At 42.4% G+C, this 22,044-nt stretch overlaps 1 protein-coding gene across 1 annotated transcript in view; it reads left to right on the top strand.

Annotated features, from left to right (window-relative positions):
• Positions 1–792: 792 nt before the first annotated feature.
• OSBPL11 (oxysterol binding protein like 11) overlaps positions 793–22,044 on the top strand; it is a 73,878-nt gene continuing 52,626 nt past the window's right edge. Inside the window, exons 1-4 of the mRNA XM_010354810.2 lie at positions 793–1,668; positions 17,645–17,713; positions 20,537–20,712; positions 21,540–21,619. Coding sequence (XP_010353112.1) covers positions 1,493–1,668; positions 17,645–17,713; positions 20,537–20,712; positions 21,540–21,619 — 501 coding nt within the window. The 5' untranslated portion in view covers positions 793–1,492. The remainder of the gene's footprint in view (positions 1,669–17,644; positions 17,714–20,536; positions 20,713–21,539; positions 21,620–22,044) is intronic.

Here is a 22,044-nt window from a genome sequence, read left to right as displayed (position 1 = left end):
GGAGTCTCGCTGTGTCGCCCAGGCTGGAGTGCAGTGGTGCGATCTCTGCTCACTGCAAGCTCCGCCTCCTGGGTTCACACCATTCTCCCGCCTCAGCCTCCCGAGTAGCTGGGACTACAGGCGCCTGCCACCACGCCGGGCTAATTTATTTTTATTTTTATTTTTATTTTTTACTAGAGACGGGGTTTCACCGTGTTAGCCAGGATGGTCTCCATCTCCTAACCTCGTGATCTGCCCGCCTCGGCCTCCCAAAGTGCTGGGATTACAGGCGTGAGCCACCGCGCCCAGCCAACAGCTTCTTTTTCATTTATAATACTGATTGGCTTTACTCCAATGTCATGCTTGCGCCCCCACTCCCCCACCCCCAAGTGACTAAAACGTACAGATGTTGCTTCGTTCTTGTAATTTCTTATTTTTGTAAGCTTTCTTTCTAAAATGCCTGGAACGGCCCCTCGAATGGAAGGCTAGGACGTGGTTAGGAAGACAGGCAGTCACACACGAGAAGGGAACTCTCTAGGTCCGCTGGCTCCTTTGTTTCTTCCTCCTTCACCGTCTGGGTTCCTCCTTCCCCTACGCCCCTCTCCCTCTCCCTTCCTTACTCGTCGCCCCGTTACCAGCCCCCAGAGGCTCCGCCCCCTTCAGGGACCAGCCGCCCTGACCCAAGATGGCGCCAGAGGCTTCGGCTATGAGGGAAGTGAGCTCACGCTACTCCGGAAGGGAAGGCGGGAAGGGAGCAGGCGGGTGGCTGACCCGCTGTGGGGCTGTGGGTGGGGCGGCGGCCGCGGCCCTGGCATTCACGCTTGGGGCTGGAGAGCGCGCGAGAGACTCACTGGCTCCCGGGAACCCAGTCGAGGGCCCGGGCCAGGGGCAAAGGAGGAAGTTGCCCCGAGTGGCTCGCTTCTGGCCCTGGGAGAGGCGGCCCCGGGAGCCGGCGTCCCGCCCCCGGCGGCCTCCTTCCCTGACCCTCCTCCCGGGCTGCGCGCGCCGGCCCAGGCTGTATTTCGGGGGCTGCGGCGGGAACTGCCGAGCGGGCTTGACTGGACTGGCTGCCTGAGGACCGGCGGAGGAGAGGAAGGAGCGCGGCGGGTCAGCCCCGAGGTTAGGCCGCGGGGGACTGCCCGTGGCGCTTCGTCCTTTTCCCGGCCGTCTTGGCTGCAGAATCTGCAATCTCCCCAGGCTCCTTCTCTTTCGAGTATGTCACTTAAGTCCTCTCGCCGGATGCTTTTTCCTCCTAGCTTTTGCCGGAAAGGAGAGAGATACATGTGAAGGATATCTGTCCTCGTTGCTTCCCCTGCCCTCTTAAAAGTGTAACTTCTGTGGTAATGTGTATCTTCCTTTTTTGGACCATTTGACAGTCCCGCCCCAGCCGCCGTGTGATTTAGCAACCGGGATCATATTCAGATAAAATCTTAAAAAAAAACAAAAAGTCACCTGCAGAACTACAGAATTGTTCTCTCCCGCTCAAGAAGGGCAAGTGGACTTTGGCGTTAAGATGCAGGGGGGTGAACTAGTGTCCACAATGAAAATCTCGGAGAGCGAAGGAAAGCTGGAGGGCTTGGCCACAGCGGTGACCCCGAACAACAAGAATAGCAGCTGTGGAGGTGGAATCAGTAGCAGCAGCAGCAGCAGCAGCAGTCGCGGTGGCAGTGCAAAAGGCTGGCAGTACAGGTATGGTCCTTTCTCCAAAATTATTTCCTGAGGTGGAGGTAGGGGTGAGTATGCCGGCGGCTGCATCCCGCAGTTGTTGAAAGATAAAGTTTTTTGACTGGCTTCCAGAAGCAACTGATACATCTCGTTTGGATCTGGGACCTCGCCTAAAAGATTTAATCCATTCATTTGTTCATTCAACAGGTCTTTATGGAAGGCCTTTTGAGGAATACAGAAATGTATCCCTGAACTTCCTGTACAATCAGAGAGTTAATGCTGCCTCTGATTTAATTCTGTACTCACTTCTCCTTTTGCCTGTGTTGCAATTTGTTTACAAGCCAGCTTTCTCTCTGATAGACTGCGAGGGCAGGAAGTGTTTAACTCAGCTTTGAGTGGCTAGCAAATACTGGTGCTCAGAACTTGCTTGTCCAGAGATTGGAGTAACTGAATCAGAAAAGATTCTTGCCCTGAAGGTATTTGTGACTTGGAAAGGGGAATGTACATAACTAATTTGAATACAAGGACAAGGTAGACATCCTAATGCCTCTGATAAACTAAATCTGAGCCTGGAGATGTTCAGTTTGCTTTGCTCAGGCCACTTCAGTGCTCTCTGTGTTGATGAGAAAGTCTGCATTTGTTAATTTTCACTAATATGAATGAACAACTTAAGGAACAGGAGGAGAGTCCTGGAGAGGCAACAAGTTTTGTTTTTTTTTAGTACATGAAGTGTAGGGAGAAAGAACTATCCAGAACCTTAAGAATGAATGAAACAAACCAGTACATCCCATCGTATTGGAACTAAAGGGATGAATCCTTAAGTTCTGATTGACTCCTGTGTGCCTCACTGTAGTAGTCCTTTTTAGCCTTTGTGCTTATTTGTGCTTGTGAAATTTTTGTGAGACGTGGAAGGGGTTAAAGCCAAGATTTAGTGAGGGATATACATTTATCATGAATAATATTCATATGTATGAGATATGCATGACTATATTAATATACAGAAGTGTAGAAGATTATAACTTTTTTTTTTTTTGAGACAGAGTCTGGCTGTGTCACCCAGGCTGGAGTGTGGTGGCACAATCTCGGCTCACTACCACGTCCACCTCCCGGGTTCAAGTGATTCTCGTGTCTCAGCCTCCCGAGTAGCTAGAATTACAGGCGTGCGCCATCACACCTGGCTAATTTTTGTATTTTTAGTAGAGATGGGGTTTCACCATGTTGGCCAGGCTGGTCTGTAACTCCTGATCTCAAGTGATCAGCCCTCCTCTGCTTCCCAAAGTGCCAGGATTACAGGCTTGAGCCACCGCACCTGGCCAGAGATAACTTTTTTTGGTAAGTGACTGTAGGATAAGAAGATATATTCAGTTACTTTGAGATGTCTAGGCTTACTTTTGGAATCAGCATGATCTTTTGTGTGTGTGTGTGACCCATGACAGGGGCCGCAGGTCCCCTGTCCGTGGCACTTTGTCCTGACCCGCCATGGGGCTGTGGGTGGGACGGTGGCTGCGGCCCTGGCATTCACGCTTGGGTCTGAAGAGAGCTTGAGAGACCCCAAAATACAAAAATTAACCAGGCATGGTGGTGCGTGCCTGTAAATCCCAGCTACTTGAGATGCTGAGACAGGAGAATCACTTGAGCCCAGGAGGCAGAGGTTGCAGACTGATCATATAAGATTATCGATTACTTGGCAGATATATTTTGATCGCACTTAAGGAAACAAGATGAAGTAAAATTCCTAGTAGTCAGAGGTCAATCTTCTGATATTCAAACTCTGAAACCCAGCCTCAATTAAATTGAAAAGTGAGACAGACTTCTTAGCAGTGGGGAGAGTTGTCGTAAAGCCATGCACTTTAGTAATATACTTTCATCTAGACACCCATTATTCCTTAATCCCTTACTTAGGGCATTATTATTATTATTATTGTTATTATTTTGAGACAGAGTCTCTGTCACCCAGGCTGGAGTGCCATTGCACTATTCTTGGCTTATTGCAACATCCACCTCCCAGGTTCAAGCGATTCTCATGCCTCAGCCTCCCAAGTAGCTGGGATTATAGGTGCTTGCCACCATGCCCATCTAATTTTTGTATTTTTAGTAGAGATGAGGTTTCGCCATGTTGGTCAGGCTGATTTTGAATTCCTGGCCTCAATGGGTCTCTGCCCCTCTTGGCTTCCCAAAGTGTTGGGATTAGGGTGTGAGCCACCACACCTGGCCTTTAGGGCATTATTTAATGGTTATATAATTTTTTATTTTTTAAAATAAATATGGTGAGATGAGGTCTCACCATATTGCCCAGGCTGGTTTTGAACTCCTGGACTGAAGCGATTCTCCCGTCTCAGCCTCCCAAAGTGCTGGGATTACAGGTTTGAGCAACTGCGCCTGGCCATATAATTTTCATACTAGAATCTGTTGGAAACACCAATGAGAAAGGTTATTAGGGGAAATGTAGCAGAGGAATGGCAACTGACAATGTAGGGCATTCAAGGAAGATTTGAAAAATTAACATGTAGACTCAGGTATATTACTTCCTAGAACAATAATCATAGTCTTAATGACCTTAAGTTGTCCAGGAAAGCACACTCTGTTTAAGAGGCAGAGAACTGTATGATACAGTGGTGAACAGTTTAAATAAAATAGCTTAAATTTTTAAAAAACTGCTCAAGTGTCTGGAAAATTCAGTTATGTAGAACTCTTCCCAAATAATGAAGATAAATAAGGCATGACTGCATTTATATCCCAACATATATTTGTATTTTAGCGTGGGTTGTCCGAGGCTGACCTTCAATGTGGCTCTCAATCTAATTTATCCGTTTGTCCTCTAGGACATTGATAAAGCAGTTTTCCCTATTGTCCTGTGTTACTTCCTCTTCCTGGTTTTTTCACTTGAGACTCAGTTCCTAGACTTTATTTATTTATTTATTTATTTGAGACAGAGTCTTGCTCTTTCACCCAGGCTGGAGTAAAGTTGCGTGATCTCGGCTCACTGCAACCTCCGCCTCCTGGGTTCAAGCAATTCTCCTGCCTCAGCCTCCTGAGTAGCTGAGATTACAGGCGCCTGCCACCACAACCGGCTAATTTTTGTATTTTTAGTAGAGATGGGGTTTCACCATGTTGGCCAGGCTGGTCTCGAACCAGGTGAATCTCAGGTGGTCCACCCGCCCTAGCCTCCTAAAGTGCTAGAATTAAAGGCGTGAACCACTGTGTCTGGCCTTCAGTCCCTAGACTTTAAAAACAAAACAATAACAAAAACTAAACTAATCTTTTCTTCTTGAAAGCAGTTTATACTTACTGCCTCCATTTCCTTCTCATTTATTGCCCAACCCATGGCAATTGGCCCTATTCTCACCAAAGAATATGAGTGAATGATGTTTTTTTTTTTTTTTTTTTTTTTTTTTTTTGAGACAGAGTCTTGCTCTGTCGCCTAGGCTGGAGTGCAGTGACCCCATCTTGGGTCACTGCAAGCTCCGCTTCCAAGGTTCACACCATTCTCCTGCCTCAGCCTCCTGATTAGCTGGGACTACAGGTGCCAACCACCACGCCCGGCTAATTTTTTGTATTTTTAGTAGAGGCAGGGTTTCTCTGTGTTAGCCAGGATGGTCTTGATCTCCTGACCTCAAGATCCACCCACCTCGGTCTCCCAAAGTGCTGAGATTACAGGCGTGAGCCACCATGCCCAGCCTGTTTTTAGTATCTTAATCCAACTTATTACTCTATAAGTATATGCTGTTAGAATTATTTTAATTTTGGTCAGGTGCGGTGGCTCACATCTATAATCCCAGCACTTTGGGAGGCCAAAGTGGTGGATCACCTAAGGTCAGGAGTTGGAGACCATCCTGGCCAACATGGTGAAACCCGTCTCTACTAAAATTACAAAAAAGTTAGCCAGGCATAGTGGTGGGTGCCTGTAATCCCAGCTACTTGGGAGGCTGAAGCAGGAGAATCACTTGAACCTGCGAGGCGGAGGTTGCAGTGAGCTGAGATCATGACACTGCACTCCAGCCTGGGTGACAGAGCGACTCCATCTCAAAAAAAAAGAAGGAATTATTTTAACTTTTTTTTTTTGAGATGGAGTCTTTGTCGCCTGGGCTGGAGTGCGGTGGCATGATTTTGGCTCACTGCAACCTCTGCCTCCCGGCTCGAACTCCTGACCTCAGGTTATCCGCCTGCCTCGGCCTCCTGGAGTGCTGTGATTATAGACGTGAGCCACCGTGCCTGGCCAATATTTTATTTTTAAATTGAAACAGGATCTCGTTATGTTGACCAGGCTGGTCTTGAACTCCTGGCTTAGGCAATCTTCTTGCCTTGGCCTCCCAAAGTGCTGGGATTACAGGCCTCAACCAGTGTGTCTGGCTCTTTTTACTTTGTAAACCAAAAGTATCTGAGACATGTCTGAACAACTTAGAAAGTTTATTTTTGCCAAGGTTAAAGACAGGCCTGTGACACAGCCTCAGGAGGTCCTCATGACATGTGCCCAAGGTAGTTCAAGACAGCTTGCTTTTATACAGTTTAGGGAGACATAATAGATCAATCAAGTACGTGTAAGATTTACATTGGTTAGATCTGGAAGGGAGGGACAACTTGAGGGTTGGGGGGGCTTCCAGGCGATAGGTAGATTTTGATTGGCAATTGGTTGAAAGAGTTATCAATAGAAAGGAATGTCTGGGTTATGATAAGGGATTGTGGAGACCTAGGTTTTATCACGCAGATGAAGCCTCCAAGTAGCAGGTTTTAGAGAGAATAGACTGTAAATGTTTCTTATCAGACTTAAGGTCTGTGTTGAGTGTTGACGTTAATGTTGGAGAGGTATAATGAGGTATATTCAACCCCCACTTCCTATTATGGACTGAACCAGTCTTTCGGGTTAAAATTTAGGGTGCCCTGGCCAAACGGGGAATCTATTCAGATGGTTGCGGGGTGCCTTCGAATTTTATTTTTGGTTTACAACAACTTTCTTGATGATATTGTTTGCAGCACAACAGTTTTTAATTTTCATGAAGTCTAATGAGTTTTTTCTTCTCGCTATAGTTTTGTGTCACATCTAAAACACGATTGTCAAGTTCAAGATGACAAAGATTTACACCTATATGTTTGTCTAGGAGTTTTGTTTTAGTGCTTATGTTTAGGTTTCTGATGCATTTTTAGTTCATTTTTCCTTATGATCATTTTTGTTTTCTTTTGTGAAATATCTGCATATGTGTTTTTTATACATTTCCTATTAGGTCTTAATATTTTTCTTTTTAATGTGCGTGAGATCTCTTATTAAAATGTCAATTAACATTAAATATCAATATTCCTTTAAAAATATTTTGATTTTTCTTCTTTTGAATAGGTAAAGGGATGTGTATATACAATGAAACATTTCCCTTACATACTTTTCCCAGCCACTCTGTTTCCTTCTCTGGAAACTCTATCTTTTACTGATTTCTTGAGTGTAATTCCAGAGAAATTGATATTAGTTCGTTATTTAATTAACATGTGATGACATGCAATATATTTTAGTTTTGTATAAATTCTTTGCTATACTTACTACAAAGATTTCACTAGTCCTCAGATTTTCATTTCATATTTTGACATACAGAAAACTTTTAAGTCAGACGTCTTATTCCTCTTTTCCATCCATTTCTAATTATAAAAAGTAACTTTTATAAATACTTGGTTTTGGCTGGCACTGTCGCTCACCCAAAGTGTTGATCCTTAGCACTTTGGGACGCTGAGGTGGGATCACTTGAGCCCAGCAGTTTGAGACCAGCCTGGGCAACATAGAGAGACCCCATCTCTACAGAAAATTTAAAAATTAGCCAGGCCATGGTGGCATGCCTACTCAGGAGGCTGAAGTGGTGGGAGGATTGCTTGAGTTCTAGGCTTCAGTGAGCTGTGATTGTGCCACTGGGCTCCAGCCTGGGTGACAGAGCAAGACCCTATCTCAAAAATAATTAAGTAAATAAATAGTTGTTTTCATTAAGTTTTAAAAGTTGGCAGTTTTACAATTTAACTGTTTTTTTTTTTTTTTTTTTTTTTTTTTTGAGACAGGGTCTCACTCTGTCTCCCAGGGTTGAGTGTAGTGGCTCCATTATAGCTCACTGCACCCTCGAACTGCTAGGCATAAGTGATCCTCCTATTCAGCCTCTGGAATAGCTGGGACTACAGGTGCACACCACCATGCCCAGCTAAGTTTTAAATTGTTTTCTAGAGACAGGATCTTGTGATATTGCCCAGGCTCATATTTAACTTTTTAATCTATCTGGAATTTATTTTGAAATACAGTGTGAGATAGTGTATCTACTACTGCATTACAAATTACCCCCAAATTTAATATATTAAAATAGCAACATTTATTATTTCATAGTGTCTTTGGGTCAGGAATCTCAGTGCAGCTTAGCTGGGTCTTCTGACTCTGAGGCTTTCTTAAGGCTGAACTGGGAAGGATCCATTTCCTAGCTTATTCACGAGACTCTTGGTGCAGTTCAGTTCCTTTTGGCCCATTGGACAAATAACTCAGTTCCTCATGAACTGATGGCCAGAGGCCTCCTTTGGTTACTGGCCGCATAGGCTTCTTCGCAGAGCATCTTACAACTTGGGAGCTTGTTTCTTGAGAGTGAGAAAGTAAGAGGACTAGAGAGTGCTAGCTGGAGAGAAGTTACAGTCTTTTGTAACCTAAGCGCTGAGGTGAATTCACATCACTTTTCACTATTCTTCAGAAGCAAGTCCCACACAAGGGCGTGAGAATACCAGCAGGTGGGGATTATTGGGATTCATGCCAGAAAATGCCTAGACAGTTAATATAATAGACTCAAGATTGTAAAGACTAGAGGGGGAAACAGATTTTGGGAGTCAAATTATGCATCTGGTTTTAGGTATGTCCAGCTGAAGTTGCCAGAATGTTTAAGTGTCTTATCTAGCCAATCCTCAGAGATATGGGGTATTGGAAATGTAGATAATTGTCTTTATAGTATCCAGAATGTTTTCACATCTGTTACCACATTTAATTCTCACAACTCTGGAGGAAGATAGAACATTATTATCCCTGTTTTACAGTTGAAGAAAACCTAAGTCTAAATGACAATATAGACTTAGATTACATGAAGTTATATATTGCATGTAGCTAAGGTTACACAGCTAGTAAGTGGAAGAACTTTTATTTCTAGATAGATATTTACATAGAGGTATTAAAACTCGATAAACTCTCTAAAAGGAATGAATAATTATTGATAATAACTAGTTTGGTACGTGGTTGGTTTTATGGTTTACTCATGTCCTAACTTACATAGTAAATATTTTTGAGCCTCTACTATGTCTGAAGCACTCTTGTTAGTTAATGCCGAATTAATGTGCACACCCAAAACAATGAAAGAAGGAATTCTAAGGCTAATTTTGGGAGGATCATCAAAATAATCAGGAAGAGGAAGGGCGTCAGTGGCATTTGCAAAATAATCTCATGATGACCTTTTGAAAAAAAAAACTTTTTTGAGATAGTCTTGCCCTCTTGCACAGGCTGGAGTGTGGTGGCAGATCTTAGCTCACTGCAACCTCTGCCTCCCAAGTTCAAGTCCAAGCGATTCTCCTGCCTCAGCTTCCCAAGTAGCTGGAATCACAGGTGCTTGCCACGACACCCGGCTAATTTTTGTATTTTTAGTAGAGATGAAGTTTCACCATGTTGGCCAGGCTGGTCTCAAACTCCAGACCTCAAATGATCTGCCCACCTCAGCCTCCCAAAGTTCTAGGATTACAGGCGCGAGCCACCGTGCCCGGCCCTTTTGAAAAATTAAACTTAAGAACTTAATTTATTAGATTAGCCTTAAATTTTCTTGTTTCCAGAGTAATTTATATTCATACAATGTGAGCTTTCTCTCTCATTTATAGAGAAGATAGATTTCCCAATTCTGGGTCTTTCCTTCCTTTTTTATAGTGAATATTCACACTTTATAAAATGTGCATGTTTTCATTATTTTTGTATTCTTCATGTCAGCTTGTAGAGAAATTCAGAAATCTGCAACTATGCCACATGCTTTTTAGAGGGCAGAAGAGAACTATTCAAAAGAGGAACTGAAAGACAAACCAGGGTGTTTGATGGGCCTGCTTTTTTTAAATTTTGAGCTCCTCACTGGCTAACCATATTAACAGATAAATCTATTTTCCTCATTAGCAAACAGTTATACTTTTCAGTAAATGTGTAAAAGTCTGCAAATGTGTAGTATAGAAATAATTTTTATGGTCAGACCACAATAATTTTGTGGTTTCTTCCACTGTCAATACTATTATAAGGAAAAGTGCCTGTTTGCGGATGGGAAAAGGAGATTGGCCTAAATATAAGTGAATGTTCACTGTCTTAGAGGTTTTACCTCTTCTTTTGAGTTGATTTGAAGAAAAAGTCATAAATGTCTGCTTTTTTTTTTTCTCTGCAGGGGTTAAAGGAAAATTGATACATATTTCTATACTCTAGTTTTTGTTTTCTGTATCTGAAATCTGCTATAGATGCTGGTAAAAACAAGATAAAGATGATTGTAGTCATGTAACTGGAAACTATAAAATATTGTTCCAAAATCTGGTTAGAAGTATACCAAGTCTTGAGGAGCAAGATTTGGTTTATTAATAATGTGCTGTGATTTCTTAGTTTCCTTACATTTTTGCAGTACATATCTTTTTTTTTTTTTTTTTTTTTGTGAGATGGAGTTTCGCTCTTGTTGCCCAGGCTAGAGTGCAATGGCACGATCTTGTCTAGGCATGAACTTGGCTCACCACAACCTCCGCCTCCCGAGTTCAAGCAATTCTTGTGCCTCAATTTCCCGAGTAGCTGGGACTACAGGCATGCACCACCTGGCTAATTCTTATATTTTTGGCAGAGACGGGATTCCACCATGTTGGCCAGTCTGGTTTCAAACTCCTGACCTCAGGTGATCTGCCTGCCTAGGCCTCTCAAAGTGCTGGGATTACAGGCGTGAGCCACCGTGCCCAGCTTTGTCTGCATTTCTAATCGTTTGTTGCAGATGGGATACCTAGAAGTGAAATTCTAGGTCCAAAGAGTGCTAACATTTTTAAGACTCTTGGCAGGAGGGAGGACCCCTCAGTTGACTTTATACTTTTTGTTATAGATTAAGATACAGTTAGACTTTATTTTGTTTGTGATTTGAGTATACAGTCTGTGAGTTGAATTTTTTTTTTTTTTTTTTTTGAGACAGAGTCTCGCTGTGTCACTCAGGCTGGAGTGCAGTGGCCGGATCTCAGCTCACTGCAAGCTCCACCTCCCGGGTTCACTCCATTCTCCTGCCTCAGCCTCCCGAGTAACTGGGACTACAGGTGCCCGCCACCTCGCCCAGCTAGTTTTTTGTATTTTTTAGTAGAGACGGGGTTTCACCGTGTTAGCCAGGATGGTCTCGATCTCCTGACCTCGTGATCCGCCCGTCTTGGCCTCCCAAAGTGCTGGGATTACAGGCTTGAGCCACGGCGCCCAGCCGCTAGTTGAATTTTTTTGGGGGGAGGTGGGCAGGCTACTGAGAATTGCCTCATGGCTTCATAGAAAAATTCTGTTTCTCTCTTCCCATTGCTTAATTCATTCAGCAAATAAACACTTATTATATCCCAGGCTATACACTAACTGTTGCAAGGAATCTCTCTTAATGTCATTAGCCTTTTCCTCAGCTAAGCAAGCCATTCTCTGCTTCATGCTATTTGTTATTCAGAGAATGGACCAAAGTGCTAAGCCTTTTGGGAGGTTACTTTTTGCCTAGTTGAAAGTATGGATTTTGACATGTGACTTGCCTGGTACCTCACATTTACTGATTAGAAGTTGCGTAAATTCCTGCCTGTAGTTAAATGCCTTAAGGTATTGCTATTTGGGTTTTCCAGAAAAATAGAACCAATAGGTAGATATATAGAGAGAGATATTATGAGGAGTTGGCTCATATGATTATGGAGCCTGAGAAATCCCATAGCTCTGTTGTCTACAAGCTGGAGAACCTCTTGACATTATTGTCAACCTCTGATGTCACTTCCAGCTGGCTCTGCCCTCATCGTTCCACTAAATTGTTATCTCTTGGTTGTAAGTCTAATGAGTTTTCTCAGTCTTTGTCATATCTTACTTTATCAGGAGCACTGAACTTTTATTAATTTTTGTTTTCTTTTTTTTTTTTTGAGACAGGGTCTCACTTTGATGCCTAGCCTGGAGTGCAGTGGCAGGATCTCGGCTCAGTGCAACCTCTGCCTCCAAGGTTCAAGCGATTCTCCTGCCTCAGCCTCCCGAGTAGCTGGGACTACAGGCATGCACCACCATGCCCAGCTAGTTTTTGTATTTTTAGTGGAGATGGGGTTTTACCATGTTGGCCATGCTGATCTTGAACTCCTGACCTCAAGTGATCCACCCATCTCAGCCTCCCAAAGTGCTGGGATTACAGGCATGAGCCACCGTGCCTGGCCTGAGACAGGGTCTTGCTCTGTTTCCCAGGCTGGAGTGCAATGTCACGATTGCAGCTCACTGCAGCCTCAACTTCCTGGGCTCAAGCAATCCTCCCATCTCAGTGTCCTGAGTAGCTGGGATTACAGGTGTGTGCCACCCTGCCTAGCTAATTTTTATTTTTTTTTTGTAGAGACAGGATCTCACTGTGATGCCCAGGCTAGTCTCAAACTCCTGGTTCAAGTGATCCTCCCAAAGTGCTGAGATTACAGGTGTGAGCCAAGGCACCTGTCCACTGAATATTCTTGACCACAGACTTATCTTGAAACACTTTCTCTTGTTTCTGTCTTTCCATACTGCTAGTTTTCTTCCCACTACTCAGTTGCTCCTTATCTCTTCTCTGTATTCCCCTTGCCCTTAAAACTTTTCCTTAGAGATCTCTCTTAGGCCCTGTCCCATCTCTTGCCCTTTCGTAATATTTCCTGGGTGACCTTATTTACTGCTGTAACTTCAAATACCAGTTATATGCTGATGACTACCAAGCCCTAATCATGCCGCCTTACTGGATATCTCCTTGTATAGTCCTGCAGGTTCATTAAATTTAACATCTTAAATTGGAACAAATCCAAAACTTCTCTGTGATCCCTCTCCACCCAGTTGTTCCAGCTGGAAATCTGAGTGTTGCCCTTGTCCTTTTCTCTCACCTTCATTCTTTCTGTCTCAGTTCACATCTAATTAGTCATCAGATCTAGTCATTTCAGCCTTCTCACTCACTACTGAATCCTGTGTATTTGTTTAATGCCTTTTTTATTTGTATGGCAGCTGAAAATGTAGTCCCATTGTGTGTCTTTTCCAGTAGCAGGAACCCATGTTACTGTCTTTTTCTTCAAGGAGATATATTTCTCTTAGATTAGATTATAGATTAGAGATGGAAAGTTATTAGTTATTGCCTTTTTGATTTTCTTATGCTTTTCAATGTTTTTTCAGAGTGCTGTGTTTTAGTAGGTATTGAGTAATTGTTTTGAGTTGAAAGGATTTGAAACTGTTTAAAAGGTAGCTTAATTTAAAAACCTTTTATATATCTTAAGTCTCATGAAGAAAGGTTAAGAGATAAGTATGTTGCCGGGCACGGTGGTTCACGCCTCTAATCCTAGCACTTTGGGAGGCTGAGGCGGGCTGATCACGAAGTCAGGAGTTCGAGACCATCCTGACCAATATGGTGAAACCCCGTCTCTACTAAAAATAGAAAAATTAGCCAGGCATGGTGGCATGCACCTGTAATCCCAGGTACTTGGGAGGCTGAGGCAGGAGGATCGCTTGAACTCGGCAGGCGGAGGTTGTAGTGAGCTGAGATTGTACCACTGCACTCCAGCCTGGGCAACAGAGCGAGACTCCGTCTCAAAAAAAAAAAAAAAAAAAAGAAGTAAGTATGTTTTAGTAATAGAGATTAAAGAATTGAAGCAGTTATTATTAAGATGTTTAAGAGAAAATGAGTATCAAACTAAATATAATAAAGACACTTGACAAAGTTTAATCAGTTATTTTTATAGACTATCAGCTTTCACTACTAATCCCAATTAAATGTTAACAAGTTTAAAAGATGAGAAATAGGCCGGGCGCGGTGGCTCAAGCCTGTAATCCCAGCACTTTGGGAGGCCGAGACGGGCGGATCATGAGGTCAGGAGATCGAGACCATCCTGGCTAATACGGTGAAACCCCGTCTCTACTAAAAAAATACAAAAAACTAGCCGGGCGACGAGGCGGGCGCCTGTAGTCCCAGCTACTCGGGAGGCTGAGACAGGAGAATGGCGTGAACCCGGGAGGCGGAGCTTGCAGTGAGCTGAGAGCCGGCCACTGCACTCCAGCCTGGGCGGCAGAGCAAGACTCCGTCTCAAAAAAAAAAAAAAAAAAAAAAAAAAAGATGAGAAATATACCCAGTTTCTTGAGCAGTAAAGTTTTTGGAGGACTGAAGAAGAAATTAACTTTCTCATAGCTTATTTTTCAGGGTATTAGTCTGTTTTGGACCATCACTTCTATTTTATAGAACACAAAATAGTATAATATAATCAGATATGTGGTATGTTCCCACTTCAATAGCTAGATTTTATTCATATTAACAGACACACATTAAAAATACTCTATAAAAATTTGCACATTTTATTTTATTTATTGTTTTTAGAGACGGGGTGGGTCTCCCTATGTTGCCCAGTCTGGTCTCAAAACTCCTGGACTCAAGGAATTGTCCCACCTTGGCCTCCCAAAGTGTTGAGATTACAGGCATGAGTCACTACACCAGGCCCTAAAAATTCGCACATTTTAGATAGGAATAAAGCATGAGAGTTAGAGATACCGTATAGTAACTCAATTATAAGACGGTAGAAGAAACGTGTGAACAAAAGATGTTCAGTCACGGAGCGCTTTTTATGCTGACCACCAGATGGCACAGTCGTTCCACACCTGCTGGTTGCCTTGAATAGTGGCTATTTCTTGGGATACATGGAAAAGGGGAAGAATGAGGGAGGGACATTGCAACCAGCTGTTCCAAAAAATAGGGTATTTTCAAGTTGATTCTTTGTAACCTGGAGACAGCGGTTTTATACAATAAAAACAGGCCAGCAGTTTACTTATTTGAATTTCTGATTCTTTTGAAACTGACTTTATGCTACTACCAAATAAACCATGTCAATATCCTTATAGTTTTGGTTTGTTTTTTTTTTTTTTTCCAGAAAGCTAACTCTTTAGATATATGAGTCAACAAAATATTAATAGCATTAGAAAATTAAACACGGAACATTACTATGATGTAATATATGAAGATACGCTTAGGGCCAGGTGCAGTGGCTCATACCTGTAATGCTAGCACTTTGGGAGGCGGGGGCAGGCTGATCACTTGAGGCTAGGAGTTTGAGACCAGCCTGGCCAACATGGCGAAACCCCATCTCTACTAAAAATACAAAAATTAGCTGGGCTTGGTAGCTGGTGCCTGTAGTCCCAGCTACTTGGCAGGCAGAGGCAGAAGAATTGCGTGAGCCCCAGAGGTAAAGGTTGCAGTGAACTGAGATCACACCACTGCACTCCAGCCTAGACAAAAGAGCGAGATGCTGTCTCAATTTTTTAAAAAAAGATACATGTGGGATCTTTTTAGCGATTGATGTTACTGAAATTGTACACTTCTAAAAATTTTTGGCTGATACCTGTAATCCCAACACTTTGGGAAGCCAAAGTGGAAAGATCACTTGAGCCCAGGAGTTTGAGAGCAGACTGGGCAACATAGTGAGACCCCTGTCCCCACAAAAAAATTTAAAAATTAGCTGGGCACTGGTTGTACGTTCCTATAGTTTCTGCTACTCAGATGCTGAGGTAGGAGGGTCACTTGAGCTGATAAATGACTGATAGAGATAACTTAGATATGACCAAAATGGGGCGTACCTTCAGTAGTATGAGAGTAGTGACTAAATAAAGATGATGTATTTTTTTTTTTGAGACGGAGTCTCGCTTTGTCGCTCAGGCTGGAGTGCTGTGGCGTGATCTCGGCTCACTGCAAGCTCCGTCTCCTGGGTTCATGCCATTCTCCTGCATCAGCCTCCGAGTAGCTGGGACTACAGGCACCCGCCACCACGCCTGGCTAATTTTTTATATTTTTAGTAGAGATGGGGTTTTCACCGTGTTAGCCAGGATGGTCTCGATCTCCTGACCTCGTGATCCGCCCGCTTCGGCCTCCCAAAGTGCTGGGATTACAGGCGTGAGCCACCGCGTCCAGCAAGATGATGTATTTTATTTATTGCTTTGAAATAAAAATTTTGTTTTTCTCAGGTATAGATAAGTATATGTAAAGTTTTAAGAAAGTTTTGCTCCATAGTTCACACACATTTGAAGAATATATACAGTCTTAAAACTGTGAAGAATATATACAGTCTTAAAACCAGAGGAATTGAACTATAATTGAGTTGTGATTTTTTTATTATATGCTAATGGCTATCACTTTTGATACTTATGTAGAAATGAAAGCTTGGTGTAGAGAACCTAGATTAAGGAGTAATTCCCAGAATGGTGAATTATGAAATATCCTGGCACTTTGAGAAAATATTTAGGTTGTATACTACCTCAAACCTGTTATGGATTGATGCAGAATGTAAGCATATATTCAGATTATGTAGCAACAGGACAGACTAGACAAAGAGTAAGTTTTTCTGGTGTTTGTTTTTGTTTTTGTTTTTGTCTGTGATGGAGTCTCACTCTGCTGTCCGAGCTGGAGTGCAGTGGTACAGTCTCGGCTCACTGCAACCTCTGTCTCCCAGGTTCGAGTGATTCTTCTGCCTCAGCCTCACAAGTAGCTGGGATTATAGGCACATGCCACCATGCCTGGCTAATTTTTTGTATTTTTAGTTGAGACGGGGTTTCACCGTGTTAGCCAGACTGGTCTCGAACTCCTGACCTCAGGTGATCCACCTGCCCCGGCCTCCAAAAGTTCTGGGATTACAGGTGTGAGCCACCATGCCTGGCCAAGAATAAGTTCTTCGGGAAGCTGAGCTGTGTACTAAGTACCTAAAATAGAGGAGGAACTCTTTAGGGAATTTCTTTGAGGCAGAGTCTAGGGGCATTGGGTTTTCTATGGCGCCAAAGGGCTGCTTAAGCCTGAAAGCCTGGGGAAGATAGGGGAGCCAAACAAAAAATATAGCTCTCTGCTTTTCTAAGCGACGTATCTCAAAAGAACTGAAATAAATAACTTGATTGTGACCTGGGCCGAAGTATAAGAACTAGCAGAAACCCAAGTGGCTGTATTTCTAGAGAAGAATTATTTCCTCTAGTTGTGGGCTTTGTTTATTATTCTTATTTATTTATTTATTGTATTTAATAAAGAGAGACAGGGTCTCATTATGTTGCCCAGGCTGGTTTTGAACTCCTGGGCTCAAGTGATCCTCCTGTCTTGATCTCCCAAAGTGTTGGGATTACTTGCGTGAGCCACTGCACTCAGCCCAATTTTTTTTTTTTTTTTTTTTTTTTGGAGACGGAGTCTCACTCTGTCACCCTGGCTGGAGTGCAGTGGTGAAATCTCAGCTCAGTGCAACCTCTACCTCCTGGGTTCAAGTGATTCTCCTGCCTCAGCCTCCCAAGTAGCTGGGACTACAGGCAAACACCACCACGCCTGGCTAATTTTTGTATTTTTAGTAGAGATGGGGTTTTGCCATGTTGACCAGGCTGGTCTCGAACTCCTGACCTCAAGTGATCCTCCTGCCTTGGCCTCCCAAAGTGCTGGGATTACACGGTCGAGCCACTGTGCCTGGCCAGCCCATTTATAATATAGTACTTACAGTATATTTGTTTTATGTTTATGTAATTTTATATTTGTATAATGATTTTATATTTGGAATATTTATGATAATATATAATTTGTGAGGTATTGTACTTGTTTTGAGGAAATTGATGAAGTCCTATGGATATGAAATTTGGGGAGATTAAATGCCTCTGTTGACCTATACATTTTACTTCTGAATAAAATTTGAGGCATTTATAAAGCATATATGTATCTGTAGCTATTTTGAAAATTGTACCATTATCTTCCTGGGATTTCTTCTACTTTTTACTAACTTTGGCATTTTCTTTTTGAAACAGTGATCACATGGAAAATGTGTATGGCTATTTAATGAAGTATACCAACCTTGTCACTGGGTGGCAATACAGGTAGGTGTGATTATTTGTGTCACATCAGTCTCTCCTAAGAGACCAGAAATAGGGCCCGATAATTTTATATTTTGATATTACTTTAGACAAGACATGGCTGGGAAACCTTTTAGAAGGATTTCCCACATTTTCTAAAAGTTTCCCACATTTGCTAAAAGTTGTTACTATTAAATGAAGATTAGAATCACTTGTTCTCCTGGCTTGGGCATTTTATACTTGCAGAAGTTAGGTTCTTAGGGGAAGAGAAATAGAGGTTTGGAGGCAGCAAACACATTGGTATTAGGTTCCCATCTTGTGCCAGATTCACAGCTTCTCTGGGATCTTGGAGAGGTTGAGTAACCAGCCCAAGGTCACACAAGCTGTCAGGAAGCAGGAAAACCAGCTATCTCAAATACTTTGTAGAATTGGTAGTTGTGGGGCAGGCATATTAAACTGGATCAAATTGTCTACCAAGTTCTATTATGGAACAGGCTAACATGTAGAATGCCAGACTTCTCCAAACTCAAACATGAATTATTTTTTTTTTTTTGAGACAGAGTCTCACTCTGTCACCCAGCTGGAGTGCAATGGTACGATCTCGGCTCACTGCAACCTCTGCCTCCGGGGTTCAAGTGATTGTCCTGCCTCAGCCCTCTGAGTAGCTGGAATTACAGGCATGTGCCAGCACGCCCAGCTCATTTTTGTAGTTTTAGTAGAGACGGGGTTTCACCATGTTGGTCAGGCTGGTCTCAAATTCCTGACCTCAGGTGATCCACCCGCCTCGGCCCCCAAAGTGCTAGGATCACAGGCGCGAGCCACCATGCCTGGCCACACAACTTGAATTTTAAAAGTTTAAAACTTTTTAGTTAATTTTTATTTTATGTTAATTAATTAATTAGTTTATTTGAGACAGGGTCTTGCTCTGTTGCCCAGGCTGGAGTACAGTGGCATGATCTCAGCTCACTGTAACCTCCACCTCAGGCTCAAATCATCCTGCTGCCCCAACTTCCTAAGTAGCTGGAACTACAGGCATGCACCACCACACACAGCTAATTTTTGTTTTTTGTTTTTTTTTTTTTGTAGAGACAGGGTTTTGCCATGTTGGCCGGACTGGTCTCGAACTCCTGAATTCAAGTGATCTCAACTCATCCAGCCCTTCTTTGAGTTACTTTTTTTGTGTGTGAGATGGAGTCTTACTCTGTTACCTAGGCTGCAGTACAGTGGCGCGATCTCACCTCACCGCAACCTCCACCTCCAGGGTTCAAGTGGTTCTCCTGTCTCAGCCTCCCAAGCAGCTGGGATTACAGGTGCACACCACCTCGCCCAGCTAGTTTTTTGTATTTTAGTAGAGACGGGGTTTCACTGTGTTGCCTAGGCTGGTCTCAAACTCCTGAGCTCAGGCAGTCCACCCGCCTTGGCCTCCCAAAGTGCTGGGATTACAGGTGTGTGCCACTGCATCCGGCCTAGCATTCCTTTTTTAAAAAGGGGCGAGATGAGGTGGCTTATGCCTGTAATCCAAGCACTTTGGGAGGCCAAGGCAGGCAGATTGCCTGAGGTCAGGAGTTCGAGATCAGTCTGGCAAACGTGGCAAAACTCTATCTCTACTAAAAATACAAAAATTAGCCGGGCATGGTGGTGGGTGCCTGTAATCCCAGGTACTTGGGAGGCTGAGGCACAAGAATCGCTTGAACCTGGGAGGCAGAGGTTGCAGTGAGCTGAAGTGGTGTCACTACACTCCAGCCTGGGCAACAGAGCATGACTCCATCTCAAAAAAAAAAAAAAAAAAAATTTGTACTACTTAAATCGGAATTTCTGAAATGTATTTTTGAAACTAGTTAATCTAGAACCAAATCAGAATATTCTTTTCCAAAGTGTATCAGTATTTCATCAAATTCTTTTCCAGAGTGTATCAACGTTTCATCATTTAGTTTCAAGGTCCTTATATTTCACCATCTCCAATTGCAGCTTTTTCATTTTTATACAGAAGTAATCTTTAGTTTTGACTTATCTAATGATACATTCACGAAGTCTTTTTTACCCTATTATTCTCATTGTATATTTCACTGATTAAATCTTAAATCACCGTGCATATTTTGCCTAGTATATCTTGCCTTAACCTCAGAGCTCATATTTTGATTTATTTCCAGTGAATTTTAAATAAAAATTTTCACTACCATTTGTCCTCTGGCAGTTTACCCTCTGTTAATGAATTCTGGGGAAAAATCTTTCTCTGAAAGGATATGGTATCTTTGCTTCCTTTTGTGCATTAACTGATAGGCCTCTTACTTAATAAATGCCTCTCCCTCAGCTGAAGGGTTTATATCTTTTATTAAACTCATTCAATTTTTTTTTTTGAGATGGAGTCATTTTGAGAGCGAGTTTCGCTCTTTGTGCCCAGGCTGGAGTGCAGTGGCAGTATCTCAGTGCACTGCAACCTCTGCCTCCCGGATTCAAGCGGTTCTCCTGCCTCAGCCTCCCAAGTAGCTGGGATTACAGCCACGCACCACCACACCTGGGTAATTTTGTATTTTTAGTGGAGATGGGGTTTCACCATGTTGGCCGGGCTGATCTTGAACTCCCGACTTCAGGTGATCCACTCACCTCTGCCTCCCAAAGTGCTGGGATTACAGGCGTGAGCCACTGCACCCGGCCTAACTCATTCAATTTTTAGTAATCTTCACTGCTAGAAAATTCAGTCTAGTGTTTCCAAGTATCTCTTGAAATGCTTTTAAATTTTATTGTTAAGAACAAAACCCTGAAATGTGTAAGTGATTGAAGTTTGCTTTGCTTTAGTTTGCTGAGGGAAAATGTTTACAAATTATGGATTTTAAAAAATCATTGCAGGTTTTTTGTTTTAAACAATGAAGCTGGGCTGTTGGAGTACTTTGTGAATGAACAGTCTAGAAATCAGAAACCTAGAGGAACTTTGCAGCTTGCAGGAGCTGTAATATCACCCAGTGATGAGGATTCTCACACCTTCACTGTAAACGCTGCCAGTGGAGAACAATATAAACTCAGAGGTATGACTGAGATATGAGAATTAATATTGTGATTTTCTTCTTTTTTTGAGAAGTTGGTGTATTACATGCTTTCATATGGGCTTTGGAAACAGAAACTACTATCATCAGTGATGTAAATACAATATTCTGAACCTTGGAAGTGCTTTGAGAATTTATTAAATCTGTTGTAATAAATAACTGTTTTCAAGTGCAACCGTGTATGTTTGTTTAGGACTGGCCCCTCTAAAAAACTGTGTAGGTGAAACTCTGATTACTGAAAATCTAGAAACATAGACTTTAAATGATTTTTTTAAATGTATTTCACCCCTTTTCATGGTTTAGTTTACATGCCCTTTTTGCAGCTTTCAGTAACTAATGTACATTATTGGGATTTATTATAATGTCATTCATTAAAATAACATATAACTTCTGTTAAGATAAATTTAATGTGTGTAGAAGTTTTTTATTTAATAAATACACAAAGTATAATGGTAATCCTAAGTGAGCATGCTCCTGCAGATCTGAAAGTATTGATTATACATCAAATACTTAATAAAGGGGTTATTTCTTTAAATAAGAACCTATTTTTATGAGTTACAACATGTCAGTCTCTCATCCTCACCTCACTGCATGTAATTTATCCTTTTTAATGAAGTAGCTACATCCAGCTACTGTGTTCCCTAACAAAGTTGGTGCTTTGGCCTCTTTCCTGCCTGCCTCTAGTAAGGGAAGTTTGCTCTGGTGAGAGTAAGACCAGTATCTGCTTTTCAGTAATCTGATCTTCATACTGTAGGCGATTGTGTTCCAAAATAAATAAATATAAAATAACTTTCACATTCTTTTAACAGCTACCGATGCAAAAGAGCGACAGCACTGGGTTAGCAGACTTCAGATATGTACACAACATCATACTGAAGCTATTGGAAAGGTATGCAGATTTATATACAATATTAATATACAAAAATGAGGAAGGAATATTTTTTATTTTTTGCCTTTTAAAATTGAGATACTATTCACATACTGTAAAATTCACCCTTTTAAAGTATATATGTATAATTCTGTGGTTTTTAGTATATTCACAAGGTGGTTCAACCATTAAAACTCTTTTTTTTTTTTTTGAGACAGAGTCTTTCCCTGTGGCCCAGGCTAGAGTGCAGTGGTGCGATCTTGTCTCACTGCAACCTCCACCTCCTGGGTTCAAGTGATTCTCCTGTCTCAGCCTCCCGAGTAGCTGGGACTATGGGCATGCATCAGCACACCCAGCTTATTTTTGTACTTTTAGTAAAGACAGGTTTCACCATGTTGGCCAGGCTGGCCTCGAACTCCTGACCTCAAGTGATCCGCCCACGTTGG

The sequence above is a fragment of the Rhinopithecus roxellana genome, chromosome 1 (assembly GCF_007565055.1).
Source record: "Rhinopithecus roxellana isolate Shanxi Qingling chromosome 1, ASM756505v1, whole genome shotgun sequence".
Lineage (NCBI taxonomy): Eukaryota > Metazoa > Chordata > Mammalia > Primates > Cercopithecidae > Rhinopithecus > Rhinopithecus roxellana.
The sequence above is the reverse complement of the archived record's forward strand: the minus strand, read 5'-3'. Positions and strand labels throughout refer to the sequence as shown.